This window comes from Canis lupus, chromosome 5, assembly GCF_003254725.2.
Source record: "Canis lupus dingo isolate Sandy chromosome 5, ASM325472v2, whole genome shotgun sequence".
Lineage (NCBI taxonomy): Eukaryota > Metazoa > Chordata > Mammalia > Carnivora > Canidae > Canis > Canis lupus.
The window spans coordinates 40578601-40595736 of record NC_064247.1 but is presented as its reverse complement, the minus strand read 5'-3'; the positions used below and the strand labels follow the sequence as shown (position 1 = coordinate 40595736).

Here is a 17136-nt window from a genome sequence, read left to right as displayed (position 1 = left end):
CGCTATGTGCCAGCAGGTTCTTCCTTTATCTGCACAGCACTGCTCTTTCTCAGGTGTTTTCCTTGTCTGTGGATTCATGTGTTTATTGCCTGTCCCCATGCACGTGGCAGACACGTTTGCTGCTGGACACATCGCAAGGCTGCACCGCATTTCCCAGCGCTCTTGCACCCGGATCATGTGTGGGGCTCTGGCCTACGGATTGTGGGGTGCGGTGATCTGTGGTGTGATCTTCTCAATCTCCCTCGACTTCGGGGTGGACCCCACACCCTGCACGGAGATGAGGCCTCCGTTAGCAGTGGCTCTGATTGCCTCTGGGGAGCAGAGCCCCACCGGCGCCCGATCAGCCATAAGCTCCTCAAAAGCACAGACCTTACCGTTTCTTCCAGCACCCAGAATAAATATTTGTTGAAGATGAACTCTTCCTTTCTGTTTTTTTTTTTTTAAGATTTTATTTACTTATTCATGAGAGACACACAGAGAGGCAGAGACACAGGCAAAGGGAGAAGCTCCAGGATCACACCCTGAGCCAAAGGGAGATGCTCAACCGCTGAGCCACCCAGGTGTCTCTTCCCTTCTGTTTTATAACAACAAAAGTTTGTAATTTGGAAGAAGGTATGACTATCACAAATTGTGTTTTGTTTTGTTTGTTTGTTTAATCTGCTAATCTATAAACACTAGAGGCCACCAAACGATGGAAGCGAAGGGTGCTTTGCTCATGTGGCTACTGTGTTGTGAACTGGAAGGTGACAGATGTCCTCTGTGCACTCTGTCCAGCGTGGTGTGGATTGCAACAAGCAACCGGGAAATGTCACCTGCTTTTGCCAGGTAACACATGAGTTGTGACGATTCTTGGCCGTTTATGTTCGGGACAATGGCAATTGTTTGGAAAGGTTGAATCATAACTGTGCAAATATTGTTTTTTGGCCCATTTCTTCATCCAAGGAAAACAGTAGAAAGAAAAACAGTAGATTGAATCACGGTGTTGGGACAAGATCAAGTTGTTTCCTCCTTACCCTCCCCCGCAGTTGTTTTCTTTTGAGTTCAAATCCAGTTTGGAAATAGGGTTAGACCAGAACAGGTAAGGTTGGGAGACGTTCGGCCTAAAACAGGTTACATTGCAAGGTGTATGTTTGATAATAGTAAGGAGGGGGCGCCTGGGTGGCTCAGTGGTTGAGCATCTTCCTTCGGCTCAGGTCATGATCCGGGGGTCCTGGGATCGAGTCCTGAATCGGGCTCGCCGCAGGAAGCCTGCTTCTCCCTCTGCCTGTGTCTCTGCCTCTCTGTGTGTCTCTCATGAATAAATAAATAAAATCTTCAAAAAAAAAAAAAAGTAAAGAGGAAAGGGAGAAGGAGGGCAGGAAAGAAAGGAAGAGGAAGGACAAAGAGAATCAGGTCTGCTCTATATTTTCCCTCTGGAATAGCACAGGTCAAGTCTCTGGAAACCCTGGGCCATCCCTTCTCTGAGCTGGGTACTTCAGCTCTCTCAACAGCTCCTTGTTGCAAAGGTTTCAAGAGCCACTCAAAACATCACTGTGGGTGACATCTCTGTGCTATCAGAAACAGCAGATGCTCCAGGGACATGGTACTGTGATTGAGTGACCTAAGACCAAATGACAGTACTTCTCCAACCTCAGTTTCCTAATCTGCGAATGGGTGGTGGTGAAGGTGGGTGGTGGTGAAGGTGGGTGGTGGTGAAGGAGGATAGGAAGTGGGGACCAGTTCAGGCTCTCTCCTTCCTCCCACCTCTGGCCTGGGTAGGGGGCTCCACTCTCTCACTTTAGCAGAGCGATGCCTGTGAAGCCTCAGCTCCGGGAAGACAAGGGGCAGGAAGTCTTTGATCAGGATATCATCTTTAGGGATGCCTGGGTGGCTCAGCTGTTGAGCGTCTGCTTTTGGCTCAGGTTGTGATCCTGGAGTCTGGGGATTGAGTTGGCATTGGGCTCCCTGTGGGGAGCCTGCTTCTCCCTCTGCCTGTGTCTCTGCCTCTCTCTCTCTTGCATCTCTCATGAATAAATAAGTAAAACAATTTTTAAAAAGGATGTCATCTTTATAGTTCATACAGTTTCAAGTTGTGGGCTGTCTCACCCAACAATTGGCGCCCATGAGCCCGTAGTCATCTAAAGTAAGGTGATTTCAGGTGAGAAGATGGCAGGAAGATGACAACATGTGCTTTGGAGACCCAAAGCAGGGTGAGTGAAAAAGAATGAGGAAGGTGAGGTTTGGGCAGAGACAGGTGTGCTGAGAAGCGCCCACTATGAAGCTTGGGGCAATGTATGTGCTGGATGGGGGGAGTTTGAGGTACCAGCGAGGGTCAGAGAGTAAGGTGGGGCCCAGATCATACAGCCCCTTGCAGGGCAATTGATGGACCTGAAGACTTTCTCTGAGTGCAGCAGGGAAGCCACAGGAAGACGAAACAGAGGGTGGTATAGCGGCAATAAAATGAAAACCCGAATCCTACAACCCAGGAAATCTCACCACAAAGGTAGTGGAGAAAGGAAACAGTCTTATGATCGAGGAAGCATTAAAGCGGAATGGGGTGCACACCCCCAGGCAATCACTGGGAGATGGCAAAGGCAGAAGGAATCCCACCCCCTTTCCCAGCCAGGCTGAGCATTCGGTCACACACACATTCTCAGGTGGAGCACAACCAGTCCCCAATAATGGGACCCGGCGGCACCGTTGGTCACACAGAGTTCATCCTAACTTCACCTGGCATTTGGGGACAGTGTCTGTGTTAACTAATTGGCTTCCTCCAGGGGACAGACGTCTATATGTGCCACAGGAGGTAGGTCGTGTGGCAACTCCAAGCCAAGTGCTGGGAAAATGTGGGTCCCACCTTAGGCGACAGGGGGCGCTCCTTCCACGGATGTTCTTTCCAAAAGGTCCTCTGTTTTCCCAGGTCCTTGAGAAAGAGCCCCTGGCTTATTCAGCTGGCTAGAGCCTATTCTAGTTTTTAAAAAGATTCACACAGGTTTCAAAGAGACAGGGAAAGAACATACGATGACAAATTTTCAGAAGGAAGTCTCCACTACGGGGAGAAAAACCTGTTCTTTTATTTTTCACGGGGGCTGGGGGATTAGGCCTCTTTTAAAAATTATTTTCTCCTCTGGTGGCCTGATCTGAGTTTTGTTCTAGGAATCTCATCTGGGTGCTCAGGGAAGAATGAAGACCACTCAGGAAGCTTTCTGTGGTTCTGAGCCTGCGGGCGTGATGGTGAAAATACAGAGCTGGGCTCCTCTGGGTGCCAGCTGGAGGCACCCCCCTGGGGGGGCATGCTGAGATCTTGGTTCTAAATGAAAGCAGGGAGTCAACCGTGCCTCCGAGGTTTGGGCTTGAGCACTCCTCTGGGGGATAATGCCCTGTTGGCTTAGAGGAAAAACAAGAGCTCTGTCCTGGGCGTGCTGGCACTACATTTCCGTAGGAATCGAGTTCATGTGTCAGGTAGGCAGTTAGGTTTATGAGTCAAGAGCTCAGGGCCTGAATCAGAGACTTTAATTTGGAAAGAGGGTAGGAGAAGAACAGAAGTGTGGAGTCCCAGGACCCCTGAGGGTGAGGTAGTGTTGGGAGGAAGGGTGTTCAGGCAGTGGGGCTGGGGAGGCTCATGGGGTGATGGGCTGGGGAGTCTGCCCCTTGGCGGTGCCCGGGCAGGAATAGTGTCTGCAGAGTGAAGGTGATAGAGGCTCACCTGGCAGGGTCAGGGTGTATGGGAGCAAAGTGCTGTCCGAGGGCAGATAGTCCACCATCCAGAGGAGTCTCTTGCTCATCTAGGGACGGTGGACTTTGAGAGGGTTTTGGTTTTGTTGTTACTCAAGTATTTGGATATTTGCAAAATAAGTAAATGGGGTAAGCACCCAGCCAATACAAAACTGTGCCACTCTCCACCTGGTCCCACCCCTTCCCCTCACTAGAGGGAACTAAGCACAAGGAACAGCTTAAGGGCTTTTATTTGGGGTTGTATTTAGGGTTTGGGGGAGGAGCATAAATAAGATGTGAGATACTACAGACTAGGAATAGATTCAGGATGGAGGAGAAGGCGGGTAATGACATGAGTCAAGGTCAGGAGAAGGCCAGGTTGAGAGAGGCAGGGGTCCCGGGCCCAGTGGGGGCCTGGCCTTTGTTGGAAACAGGGACACCTGAGAACATCCTCCCCAGACACTGTCCTAGCACCTCAGGTCTCTAAGTCCAGACTCCTGGGCCTGGATGCCGCCTGACCCAGAGTGATCAGGCACTGTGGGTCCGAGGGGGCTGACCTGGCTTCCTGGCCTTCTGCCCAGGGGCTGCCCTCGGAAGTCACCAGGGGGGTTCGCATTGACGACTGCACGGTCTCACCACGGGATCCCTGACCTAGGTGTCAAACCTAATTTGCGAGGAGCACACTGGCCTCCAGTTTCTGAGCCGTTTGCTCTCGAGACAGCCTCCCGATGGTCACCCCTTCCCTGGGTACACTCCACAAATGGAGCTGACTCCCACAGTCTAGATGCAAGATAAGTGTCTCCTGCTCACCAGTGCCCCTGCCTCGGGGCCCCAGGGGCCAATGGGGAACTTTGGGGAGACCTTCACTGTGAATCAGGATAAGAACTGGCTGGGGTGGGGGTGTGGATGGGACTGGAGAGGATGGGGGGTGTTCTGCAAAGGAAGCATGCACACGCACACATCTGTCCGGCTGATGAACTTTTATTGGTCTTTTCTATGTCCAGCAAAGGGGCGGGGACTTGGGGAAGTGAAGCCCAGGGCCCAGATGGGAGTGGGGACATGCGCTGATCCACAGAGGAGCAAAGGGGGGGCCCAGGAACAATCCTCCTAGGGCCGGACAGAGGCAGGGGTGTAGCGCGGAGAGGCCAGGTGCATCTCAGTGACGGGTCATCTGTGAAGAGGACACAAGGGGGCAAGAAGGCCCTGGTCCTGTGTGGCCCAGGGGCTCCCAGCAGCCTAGCCTCCCGGACAGCCTCCACCCCGCCTCTCACCTTGGCCAGGCTCGGGGGGTATCTGGTCTTGAGAGACTCGTCATTCAGCAGAGGCCTCACCAGGCAGGAGCGGCAGTGGGAGAAGGTCTCAAAGCTTTTCTTGCCGTGGTAGGATCCCATGCCGCTGTTGCCTGCAGGGAGGAGCCAGCTCAGCCCCGGGTGCCCGGAGACCCCCCAGCCCCTGCCTCAGCAACCCAGGGGTGGCCAGTCCCTGGAGCATCCCCCAGGGATTCCACCCTGGGGACATAGAGAGTGCTCAGGAGGGTTCAGTGTCAGCTATGCCACCCGATGGCCATGTGACCTCTGGCTTGTGTCCCCTCTCTCGGGGCCTCTAAGCAGGCCTGCTGCACCAGGGGACCTTTCATGGCCGCTGAGGTCTTGAGGTCAAACACAGCTCCTGAATATGCTGACAGGAGCCACACAGGAGAGGTTAGTGGGGGTCTGAGGCCCAGGGCTGCTCCAGCCGCTCCTGAACTCCCAAAGCAGGGGTGGGGAGGGGGGACATTTCTAGGGGGGCAAGCGGGCAGTGAGCTCAGCCCCAGACTCACCCACACCCCCGTAAGGCAGGGAGTGCACAGAAACGTGGACGATGACGTCATTGGCTGTCACCCCACCGCTGGATGTCTCTGCAATCATCTTCTTAATCATCTGCAATGGCACCCAGCCTCTGCCTCAGTCTCCTTCCCAGGACACCTCAGGCCCCTTCGCACCCTGTCTGGGTGCATCCCAGAGCCTCAAGGGCCAAGCTGGTAGAGGCAGAGCCGCACCACAGTCTGAACCCCAGTCAGGGTCTCCCATTCTCCCCACAAGTCAAGTACTTTGTGGGAAACAACTGGTTTCGGAGCTCAGGAGAAAGGGGCCAGAAAAGTTAAGTGACTTGCCCAAGATCACACAGCAGTGAGCACTGAAGCTAGAATTTGAATCAGGGCCTGTGGCCCCCTGGATCCTGTTCACATAATGCTGTGTCAGGGACCCCAGGACCCTGGGGAGAGCGGATCTTGGGCCCACCTTGTCATTTAGAGAGAACACGTAGAGAGCCAGGGGCTTCTCGCGTTGGTTGATGAACTGGATGGCCTCCTCCAGGCTGCGCACGCACACGATGGGCATCACGGGCCCGAAGATCTCCTCCTGCATCACCTGGGACTGGGTATCCACGTCTATGAGGATGGTGGGGGCTGAGGCAGGAAACAGGCCAGAGTCAGCAGGTGCCGAGGGCCCCGCCTGCCTGGCCAGTGCAGGCATCTAACTTCGTCCTTCAATCCCCGCACAGGTGAGGCCATGGAGGCTCAGGTGGGGCTTGGATGAGCCCTCCACCTGCCGGGCTCCATCCTGGCAGACTGTGGGAAGAACTATGTATAACCTATATGGGGCTGGGGGACACAGGGTCCACATCACGAGGGGGCAGGCACTGTGCCCTGCCCGCCACCTGAGCCCCTGCCAGAGCTCTTCACTCCCTGCCAAACTGGGGGCAAGGTGGGGATGCATCTGGTGACCTTCAAGCCTAGGCACTGGGACCCCTCCAGCTGGCCACTTGCCGCTCTTGTGGTCTTGCTCCTCATACCCCTTGCTGATGCCGCAGGAGTGGGGAGGAGATGAAGCTGTCCCCCGGGCCTTGTGGGCAGAAGGCTTCTAGGCTGGGGATGGGCTTTGCAGGAGTCACTCCCAGCCCCTGCCTGCCTGCAGCCCCAGAGCCCACCCCACACCCACTCTCCAAGGATCAGTGCCCACCTGCCGCCAGTTTGCGGGGACCCCTGGCATGGGGTGGGGTGGGCAGTGCTCTTACCAAGGGTGAGCACACATACCTATGTATCGGGTGGCCGCATCCCCGGTGCCTCCATAGGCGACCTTCTGGCCCTCCATCAGACCCATCACCCTCTGGAAGTGCCGGGAGTTGATGATCCTTCCGTAGTCACGGGACTTCTTGGCATCCTCCCCATAGAACTCCTGTAGGGAAGAGGTGGCAGGCTTCAGGTGAGGATGCAGACCCTCATCAGGGCCAGAGGCTGAGGGGTGTCCTTGGCCTGGGGGCACAGGGGCACCACCCAGCTGATGCACAGCGACACTGGGGGCTGCCGAGCTGCTGTGACATCTGGGCCACTCCAAACTTTCGTGGCAGATGGAGAGCTGTGAGACAGCAGTATTTGAAAGGAATATACACACTGTTGTGTGGACATCGCGATAGGATCAAATATGTGTCATCACAGAGAGGACGGGGAGGGAACATACCAACAAGGCAGCAGTCATTGTCTTGAGGTGGTGGGTTTCTGGGTGGAGCTTTTGTTTTTCTTTTTTAAAGATTATTTATTTATGAAAGAGGCAGAGAACAGGCAGAGGGAGAAGCAGGCTCCCTGTGGGGAGCCTCATGTGGGACTCCATCTAGGACCCCGGGATCATGACCTGAGCCAAAGGTAGATGCTCAACCACTAAACCACTCAGGCATGCCCCCCCCTTTTTTGGCTTTATGCTTTATTGTTTTATAATCTTTTCCAAATTATCTACAGAGAGTATAGATTGTTTTTAGGATCAGGAAAAAAAATCCAGTGTTCTCTAAAGACAAGGCCCACCTCACTGCCTCGCAGCCTCCCACTCAGCCCCAGGGGCCCACACTCACTTTCAGAGCCTTTTTGAGCTTCTCCACAATTTGGTTCTGGATGGAGGGGTCACAGAGGATGTAGTCAGGGGCCACACAGGTCTGGCCGCTGTTCATGAATTTCCCCCAGGCAATGCGTCTGCGAAAAGTTGCAGATTAGATTGCATTCTGCAAGGCACGGGAGGCTCCTGGAGACAAGCATCTTACTCTGCTAGCTCTGGATCAAGGCACCAGGAGCTGAGCTCTGGGGGGGAGCTCTGGGGGGAGCTCTCGGGTGACAGAAGCCAAAGGCTGTGAGCTTCCCACCAGTGGAAGCATCCCACAGGCTTCTAGGCATGGCCAGGTATCATCTCTGCTTGGGGTCCCCGCCACCTGGAAGGCTGCACACATGGGATATGAAAGAATTCTGGCCAGACTAGAATTCTGGAAGAATCTTCCCCCGTGGGAGCCTTCCCAGCATGCCCGGACCCAGAGCTGGAAGGCAGCCAGGACGGCCGCTTCGGTGCAGACAGGTGCCGCACCCCTCACCTGCAGGCAATGTCCAGATCGCAGTCTTTGTCCACGTAGCAGGGGTTCTTTCCCCCCAGCTCCAGCGTGACGGGTGTCAGGTGCTTGGCTGCAGCCATCATGATGACCTTCCCCACGGCGGTGTTCCCCGTGTACAGGATGTGGTCAAACCTCTCCTTGAGCAGCTCTGTGGTCTCAGGGATGCCCCCACTGATCACCGGGTACAGGTCCTTTTGTGCAAGGAGGAGCCACGGCTCAGGAAAGACCACAAGCCCTCCTCACCCGCCCAGCCAGCCACCATCAAAGAGACCCCTTCTCCTGACCCAGGGACTCATTCACCCCTATGGGAGAGGCTGGCTGCCCTCGCCCCAAGGTTTAGCCACTTGCTGCACAGATTCACTATTTCTCAACCCCCCAAAGACTTGGAGAGCACCTCACCCTGTCCAGGTACTGAGGGATGATGGTGGCCAGCAGGTTTGCCATGTTCTCACTCAGCTCCGAGGGCTTGATGACCACTGCGTTCCCTGCGAGGCGCACAGAGTCAGAGCCCTGCCCTGCCAGTAACCAAGCCCAGAGCCCCATCCATTCTCTGTGTCCTTGGAGGAGTGGACAGAGGAGCCAAGGGCACATGCCTGCCCGAAGGAGCTGCCCCCCACCTCCCTGCAGCTGCCTCCGAGTGGGAGAAGAGGGACAAGTCTCTGCCCTGGACTGGCGAGACCGGTGAGCTCAGATGTCTCTAAGCCGAGAGCACCCCAGCCCGGCACACACTGCAAGTGGGGAGACGCAGGCTGCAGGGGCATCTGAGCCCAACTGGGCCTTGGGCACCAGGGGTCTGGCTACATAGTTTGGTCCCTACAGCCTCTGGTGGAAGAAAGATCCATCAGACCACGATCTGACCCCAGGCCCCATCTTCTCCCCATCTTCGCTGAGCTCTGCCCTGCCCCTCATCTCTGGCCACACTCAGCAGGGCTGGGACCTTGATCCTCGGTGACTCCCTCCTGAAACGGAGCTCACATACCTGCAGCAATGGCACCCACCATGGGCTGGATGGTGACAGTGAAGGGGTAGTTCCAGGTGCCGATGATGAGGACCACGCCGAGGGGCTCTGAGTGGATGTAACACTCGTCCTGCTGGGTCTGGGGAGTCTTCTCCACGGGCTCGTCTGCAGCCCACTCGGGGAGTTTCTTGATCATGTACTCGATCTCCTCCAGGACATACACCACCTCCTCGTAGTAGGCGTTCCACTCATTCTGTGGTGGCAACAGGGCTCCGTGTGAGCTCGCTGCTGGGAGATCCAGGGCCAGCCGTGCAGCTGGAGCTCTGATCAGGGAGTCACCAGGGCTGGCTGTCCTGGCTCACTGTTCCCTAGATTTGTGACCTTGAATGAGCTGCCTACCCTCTCCTAACCTCAGCTTCCTGATCTAAATAATCGGAGCATGATCTGGACCTCGCAGGACTGCCGGTGGGCATGTTGGCCACAGCCCAGCATGTTCAGCTGCCAGGGTGATGGGAGAGTGTTCAGTGGGGGCTCCCCGGGGCCTGAGCTAGAGAAGTCACGTGGTGGGGGTGCTGGCGGAGCTGAGGCTTTGCCGCTGGGGTGGTAGGTCTGTGAGGGTCCCTCTCTGACAGTGTTGGAGGACCAGGGAGATTTGGAAAGGTCAAGTTCATGCTGCCTGAGGAGACCTCAGACCTGGGCAGTGATCTGTAGGTCATTCAAGGGGAGAACAGAGCAGAGGTGTGTCCAGGAACGCATACAGATTAAAATAAGATTTGAACCCAGGATGGAGCCCTAAGAAGGCCCCTTTGAGGAGGTACAGGAAAATGACTGCCAAAGAGAAGACAAAATCCAGGAGAACCTCAGCTGGAGAAGGAGGGCGTGGGCAGAGGGCTCAAGGGATCCTCCTGGAGTGGGTGGGGAGGAAGCCATTGTGCAGGGGTGAGGAGAAAGGAGGAGCAGGCCGTGGAATACACCACTCTTCCAGGAACTCTGGCTGTGAAGAGCACAACAGAACTTGTGAAGTTGTTGTTTGGATTTAGCCTGGAAACAGGAGGAGGATGAGCTCCAAAGCCCCTCTGCTCTTCTCCAGGGCAAAACCCAACAGGGGAAGCAAGGCTGGGGGACTTGAGGGCAGCAAGGTGAAGGATTTGAGAATTGGGAGGGGTCTGATTTTGCTCAGGGTAAAGGATGGATGGGGAGGGAGGGAGGATACCGCAGAGCGGGGACCCCTTTGGGATGCCAAGCTGTGATGTTCTCTGGTGGGGCCGCAGGAGGGCGGGGCGGGAATCAGGTGGCCTGCATGGGGCTGAGGCCTGGGGGAACGAGCAGATCAGAAGTCCAGGGTGTCGGGTCCGCAGCACATGGCTAAAAAGGGTGGCCTCGTGCTCCCGGCTGCATGGAGAAGGAAGTGAAGCCAGGAGGGCATGGCAGGCACATGGGGGAAAGGAGCTGCCGGGCCCTGCGCTGGGCTGCGGGGGATCGTGGGGCTCGGAATGGGTTGGGAGGAGTGGCCTGAGCGCGGCATCGCAGCGTCTGATGGCTTGAGCTCCACTTTTCCTCCTCTAGAAAGGGTCCTGCCACTGGCACAGTGCTGCGAGGACTAGCTGCGGTTCCATGCAAAGAGCTGGGCACAGAGCGCAGGCGCGCAGCGGATGTCCCACAGGCGAGCAGCGACCCTTCCTGTTGCCCCTCGCCTCCGGGGGGGGGGGGTGTGCGGGGAGAGGGGGACTGTGGGGGGCGCACCTTGTGCAGGTCCGCGGTCAGCGCGCCCGCCAGGTCCTTCTCGTGCTCCTTGATCATGCGCCGCAGCGCCTCCAGCTGCTGGATCCGGAACTGCAGCGGGCGAGTCTTGCCCGAGTTGAAGGCGGCCCTGGCCCGCTGCACGACCTCGCTGATTTTGCTCATGGTGCCTGGGGGGAGACAGCACCTTGGAGCAGGGGAGGACGACCTGGGCGCTGCAGGGGCAGCACCCTCACTGCTCCTCCACCGCGTTAATTTTATAGGAAGAAGATGTCTCCAGGAGCACAGGGAAATAGCATTCTTTTGCCTTCTCGGTTCCCTAACCCAGATGCCTGCACCCTCAGACTCTCTGAATACCCCCTGAGCTGATGATAAACTCAACCTTCAGGAGCTTACAGAAATTACAGTGCTCCTAAACATTCGTGGCTAAGAAAGTTTATCGAGGTTGTATATAACACAGAAATACTGGAAACATCCTAAATGTCCATCAGCAATCAAAATGAATATAGCACTTATGCAGTGAATGATTGTGCAGGATTTAGGAGGGAGGTAGAGCTCCCTTGCTTTCTGTGCCAGATGTGTCCCGGGCACAAGGCATAGCATGACACATAAAAAAGAAAAGAAGTTACAGAACAGCAGGAACACTAGGCATGCACCTGGAGGTGTGTGCATGTGCGTGTGTGTGTGTGCTCTCTTACACACTGCCAGAAAAGACCAGAAGGATAACCCCCAACATGGTGACAACGGGCAGGGGTGGAATTAGTAGTGATCTTTGCTTTCGTCTTCTGTGATGTTTGACTTCTTTTGCAACAGAGCTTGCATTTTTAAAAAATGTTTGTAACTTTTTGAATAGGTAACACACACTCATGATAGAAGAAGTAAAAGAGACAAAAGGGGCACAGGGAAAAGTCTCCCTTCTCCCTTTTCCCTCAGGAATTCCTTACTGTCCCTCCCAGAGATATCCTACCACTTTCAGACACTGCAGAACTAATATCAGAAAAAAAAAACAATAAGGCTATTTCTACCTTGCAAAAAATTGTATATACTGTATATATTATATATATACATAAATTTATGTATATATGATGTGTGTATATATATATATATTTTTTCAAAATGGAAATAGGTCTGTGCGTGTGTGTGTGTGTGTGTGTGTGTGTAATCCTTTTCAAATTCCAGCGAGTGGTTTCTGGGACCTTCCATTGCCTACCCTGTCCTTGGTGCTGACCCCCATCTCAGGCCTTCTGCACAGACAGGAGAGGCGCTGCGCCGCTGGAATCCAGGGCACCCCAGCTGGCCACAACCCCAGCCACACAGCTCTACTGGAAGGTTCTGCCTCCCTCCCCAGATCTGGGTGGTCAACCCAGGGCCGCAGCCGCTGGCCAGTGGCCACCAAGGCTGGGCGGCTCAGGGTGGAAGAGTCTGGTGTGACCCCAGGTCCAGCACTCAGAACCATGTGGTATCTGGGAAGGAGCCCCCTCTATGGATGGCATTAATAAAGGCATCGCCTCTCAGTTATCACAGACATTAATGGGGCTGGAAAGCATCTAACATTGCACTTGGCACCCCAAGGGGAGCAAGCCGATGAAATTCCTTTCCCGGGACTGGTCCGCCTTTCCACACCTCTGCATCCCACCTGCCTCACCTGTGCCGACTTTGCCCCCAGGTGTCCCCGTGGACGACTCCCCCTCCATCATTCCCTTGGATCCTCACAAAAACTCCATGGCAGTGCCCACGAAGAAGGAACTGTTAGGAGTCCATTTTACAGATGAGCAAGGTGAGGCCAAAAGATGCTCGATATTCCCACCTAGGAAAAAAAAAAAAAAGAACGGGGTCGGGGGTATATGGAGGGATGGGGGAGAGGATTACCTTTGACACAGTCTTTCTCAGCAGCTTGAACTTCTGGAATGAGCAGCCTAGAGGGGATACATTTAAGGACCCTTCTTCCCGCCCACTTGGCCTGGGAGTCCCTGCCCAGGAAGTTCGTGTAACAAGAACAAAACAGTGTTCAAATATGGGTTCTAGCTAACGGACCTCCACTTCCTCTGAGCCCCAGCTTTGGGGATTAGGCCTTGGGTTGTTTATTTTTTTTCTTATTCTGAAATGCAAGAATGCGTCTGTGAAGGCTTGGGTGGGGCTCCCAGCCAATCTTCAAAAGGAGCCTCTGTGTTTGGGCTGGGCAAGGGGGCCCTGATTGATTCAGCCTGGCGTGTAACTCTTCCAGATTTCCGAAGTTCAATCGCCCGAGGCTGTTCTCCCAATTTCCCTGTTATGTAAGGTCAGCAGAGGGTGAGGTACGAGTCATGATGAGTGTGCACACAGCTCCCCCAAAGTGCAGGACGGGCATGGGCACATTCTCCGCCAGGCGCACAGGTGTCAGGGGTCCACCGAGGTGGACATGTCCAACCCGGGGAACTAGAGGCTGGGCGCTTTCTGTGTGTGGCTTTGCCCTCCTGTTGAATGGCAGAGACAGGCCAAGGACCAGTAATGACTGCCTAGAATCTTCCTCCATGTGGTCACCCAGGAAGGCAGAGATGCTTGGGAAGGAAGGAATCTGGAAGCCCCTCCTCTGCTCCTTACCAGATGTTTGCTGGACACCTCCTCTGTGCCAGCCCAAGGCAGCAGATGTTACTTGCTGTCACTTCTCATATTTGTCCTGGGGCCGCAGACTCCTGGCCTCCTCCTACCCTACTGCTGCCACTTTTCCCCACCTGCAGGCTCTTCTCCAGAGCATTCATTGCCCCAGACATGCTATTTGTCTCCTAATTTTGTTTGCGACCTGCTGCCCTCCAGCTAGAATTGGGTTTGCTCGCTGCCGTAATCCTCACACCTAGAACAGTGTCTGGCATGCAGTAGCTGCTCAATAAATATCTCCTGAATGATGGCATAAGCAGAAAATTTCAAAACAATATGAAAACTGTGGCAGCTGGAATGTGCACAGGATGGTACAGGGATTCGGATGGGGTTGGGGGAACGGGAGAGAGACAGCGCCTGTGCCTAGTGAGCGGTATCCAAGCAAGGAGGGCTTAGAACAGCAAAAGCAAAGGCACAAAGGCAGTGAACAAGGTCATGCATCCGCTGCAGTTAATCAGCAGCTGTGGTGTGTACCCTGTTGCCAGCAGGAGGTGAGGGGATGGATGAGGCTCCAGGGGCCACGGGCTCATGGAGGCCCAGGGGCTGCGCAGGCTGTGGGTTTGGGTGGGCATGAGGGAGCTTATCATAGCTCATCCAAATCAGACCTTGTTTTTTTCCAGAATGCCTCTGGATAGGGCACAGTCCTGATGAGGTCCAGTTTGGAAGCTGCAGCTTGCAGGAATGCAGGCCAGGAATTACAAGACCTCCAAGCCAGACTGACCTTCCAGAATAGCAGGAGGAACATAGGCTTGATCTGGTGCCCAGGGTGCCTGCGCAGGGTGGTGGGTGGAAGGTGAGGGGAGGGGGCTCTGAGATGGGAAGTGACCAGGTGGGAGCACCAGGCCTCTTGTGCCTGACCTGGAACCCTCCCCCTTGCTTCTTGGGTGCTGGCACCTGATTATCTTTGCAGATGACCCCTTGCCCTCTGCTCATAGACTCGGTGCAATCGCCAGCTGCAGCCTAACCAGGGGGATCGTGGGCCCCCACGCTCTCCCGGGAACTGGACATTGAGTGGAGGGCAGGCTGCAAGGCCTCTGGTGCTGGCTCATCATGACTGCAGTTCCCTGGAGCCAGTTGCCCAACCCACCTGCCGAGGTCTGATCGTCAGCTCCACTGTTTAATGAGTTCAGTGGAAATGTTCATGGACTGCTGAACACTGCCTGCTGCTGTCCTTAGACAAACTATTTAGTCTTTCTGGGCCTCAGTTTCCCTATCTGAAAAACGAGGTGGAAAGAAATGGAGAGATGAGCCCCCTGGGTCCACCCGCCTTTCGTGAGACTCCTCTGCGGCTTTCATGGCTCTAAGCTGCCTTCATCCGTCTCATTTCCTCTCTCATCTCTTAGCATGAAGTTGACCTCCCTGAGGAGAACCATGGAAGCAACTGGAAAAAGCAAGCACAGGCAACAATGACAAACAGTGCCCGGCACACAGAAAGTTTGGAGCAAATGCTGGGTGCTATTGCTCTTGTTAGAAGTAGCAGCCTTCACCTGGTAACAGAGCAAGGAGCCTTGAAACTTGTTTAAATGATGGAAAAATCTTTAGAGTTTTGTTGGTAAAGAGATGCAATTCTGGCATGAGCTTGAGTTATCACAGAGTTGCAGGTGCATGGGTTTGATTTTAATCTTTTCCCTGCTACTCCATCCCAATGCCCAGATTGTCACGTTCTCTCTCTGGATCCCCTACCACCTGCCTGCTCTCCTGAGTCCCTGCTCACGTCTCTGTGGTACCTTTAAGACCTGCATGGTCTGGTTCCTGGCTGCTTTGTCAGCCTCATTTTGTACCACTTTCCAACATTTTCACTGGATTCCAGTCCACCGGCAGTCCTAAATGCGCCAGGTGATTTCCCACCTCAGGGCCTTTGCACATGCTAAGTCTTACTCCCTGGAACACTTCCTCTTCCTCTGTGGTACATTGATTACCAGGGTAACTCTCACTCCTGTTTTGATTTCAGCTTCTCTGACCCACCCTCACCCCTAAATAACACCTTCCCTACTCCCAGGAACCTGCTACAACTTGCAATCATATACTTGTTTGTGTGATTATTTGTGGATTATTTTTCTTTGCTTCTTATCCACCTTCCCCCAGTCGCTCTGCACCTAGACTCACATTTCCATAAAAGTAGTGAACTCAGCTTTTGTTCAACACCACATCCCTAGCGTGTGGCATATAAGAAGACCTCTGAGAATAATGGAGAGGCCAATGTACCAAACTATCCCAAATCAGCAGATGGGGCTGGGCGGGGTCCAAGCTAAGACAGAGAGAAATTGTCAATCACTTCACAAGATGATTTTCAGCAAATTCACCTAAAGCTAGCAAAACATTTTTGGATGAATGAAAAAATTGGCCTTAAAGTCACTTTGAGGGATGCCCGGTGACTCAGTCAGTTAGCATCTGCCTTCAGCTCAGGTCATGATTCTGGGGTCCAGGATTCAGCCCCACATCTGCTCCCTGCTCAGCGGAGAGCTTGCTTCTCCATATGCCACCCCCCACCTGTTTGTGCCTTCTCTCGCTATCTCTCTCTCTCTCTCTCTCTCAAATAAATAAATAAAATCTTTATTTTAAAAAAAGTTACTTGGCTTAGTGGGAAGTGCATTTTAAAAAAGAGGTACTTTGCTTAAATTTTATGGAACACCATAGGTTAGAACAGCTGTTGGGAGGGAAAGACCACTTTCTTTTTAAGAGCAGATAGGCGGGGTGACTGGGTGGCTCAGTGGTTGACTGTCTGCCTTCGGCTCAGGTTGTGATCCTGGGGTCCTGCGGTTGAGTCCCATATTGGGCTCCTCTCAGGGAGCCTGCTTCTCCCTCTGCCTGTGTCTCTGCTTCTCTGTGTGTCTCTCATGAATAAATAAATACAATCTTAGAAAGAAAAAAAAAGAGCAGATGAGCAATAGTTAGGCAGTGACTATGTGGGGCTGTTATGTCTTCCTGGGAAGGAAGGAGAGCCATGGGCGCTCGGGCCTGCGGAATTCTGCATGCACAGACCATGGAGGAAACAGTCCTGGCTTTGTTTCTGACCTGGAGCAGCCTGGGAACCACAAGAAGACCTTGCATGCAGCTGAGGTCACAGGCAGGTTGAGAACAAAGTGTCACCAGGGGTTCTGACACTTGGCTGTGCCAAGGCTGCACACTCGTGTACGAGAGGTGTACTCTGAGGGAGGTAGGAAAGCCACCTGGGTTGAGAACCTTGAAGAAAACTCTGTGACAAGATCCTGAGGTCCCCTCCGGAAACTTGAAACTGCAAGCTGTACCATGAACCCATGCATGGTGCCTCTTGTGAAGGGACAGGATCCTTCTGGAACACCTCAAGCTCCAGCTCAAATAGAGCTCTCTCTCTGTGAATGCAGGCCTGACAGGTGACCCTGAGAAGGGGAAATGTGGTTAAGCGCTTGTTTGGAGAAAGACCACATGACCAAAAGGGGCTCTGAGCACCTCAGAGGCCAGGGTGGGGAGAGCCCTCTCTGCCCAGGTTGGGACAGTAGAGCCCTGGAGCAGACAGGTGTCGTGTCTGATCATCTGTCCGCGGCCCCCGAGGTTGTCCACACGTGTAGAACCCACTGTTAGGCTGACTCACCTGGTGAACAGCGTCTCACCTGTGAACCCAATGCAGTGGGCTCTGGGGTCATCTCTTTGGGCTGAGGTACCATCTACCTTGCCCAAGAAGGTGACATCAGCTCTCATCCTGCTGATGCAAATAAATGCCACCT

General features: G+C 54.1%; 1 protein-coding gene across 1 annotated transcript; it reads right to left on the bottom strand.

The window, feature by feature from the left end:
• Positions 1–4658: 4658 nt before the first annotated feature.
• ALDH3A1 (aldehyde dehydrogenase 3 family member A1) lies at positions 4659–12758 on the bottom strand. Its single transcript, XM_025428234.3, has 11 exons — positions 12668–12758; positions 10802–10968; positions 9080–9311; positions 8500–8585; positions 8083–8291; positions 7576–7693; positions 6767–6908; positions 5973–6139; positions 5513–5612; positions 4965–5095; positions 4659–4864 (listed from the first exon to the last, which is right to left on the bottom strand). Exons 2-11 carry the CDS (start codon positions 10961–10963, stop codon positions 4850–4852), a joined length of 1362 nt encoding a protein of 453 aa, XP_025284019.1. The 5' UTR covers positions 10964–10968; positions 12668–12758; the 3' UTR covers positions 4659–4849.
• Positions 12759–17136: the final 4378 nt, after the last annotated feature.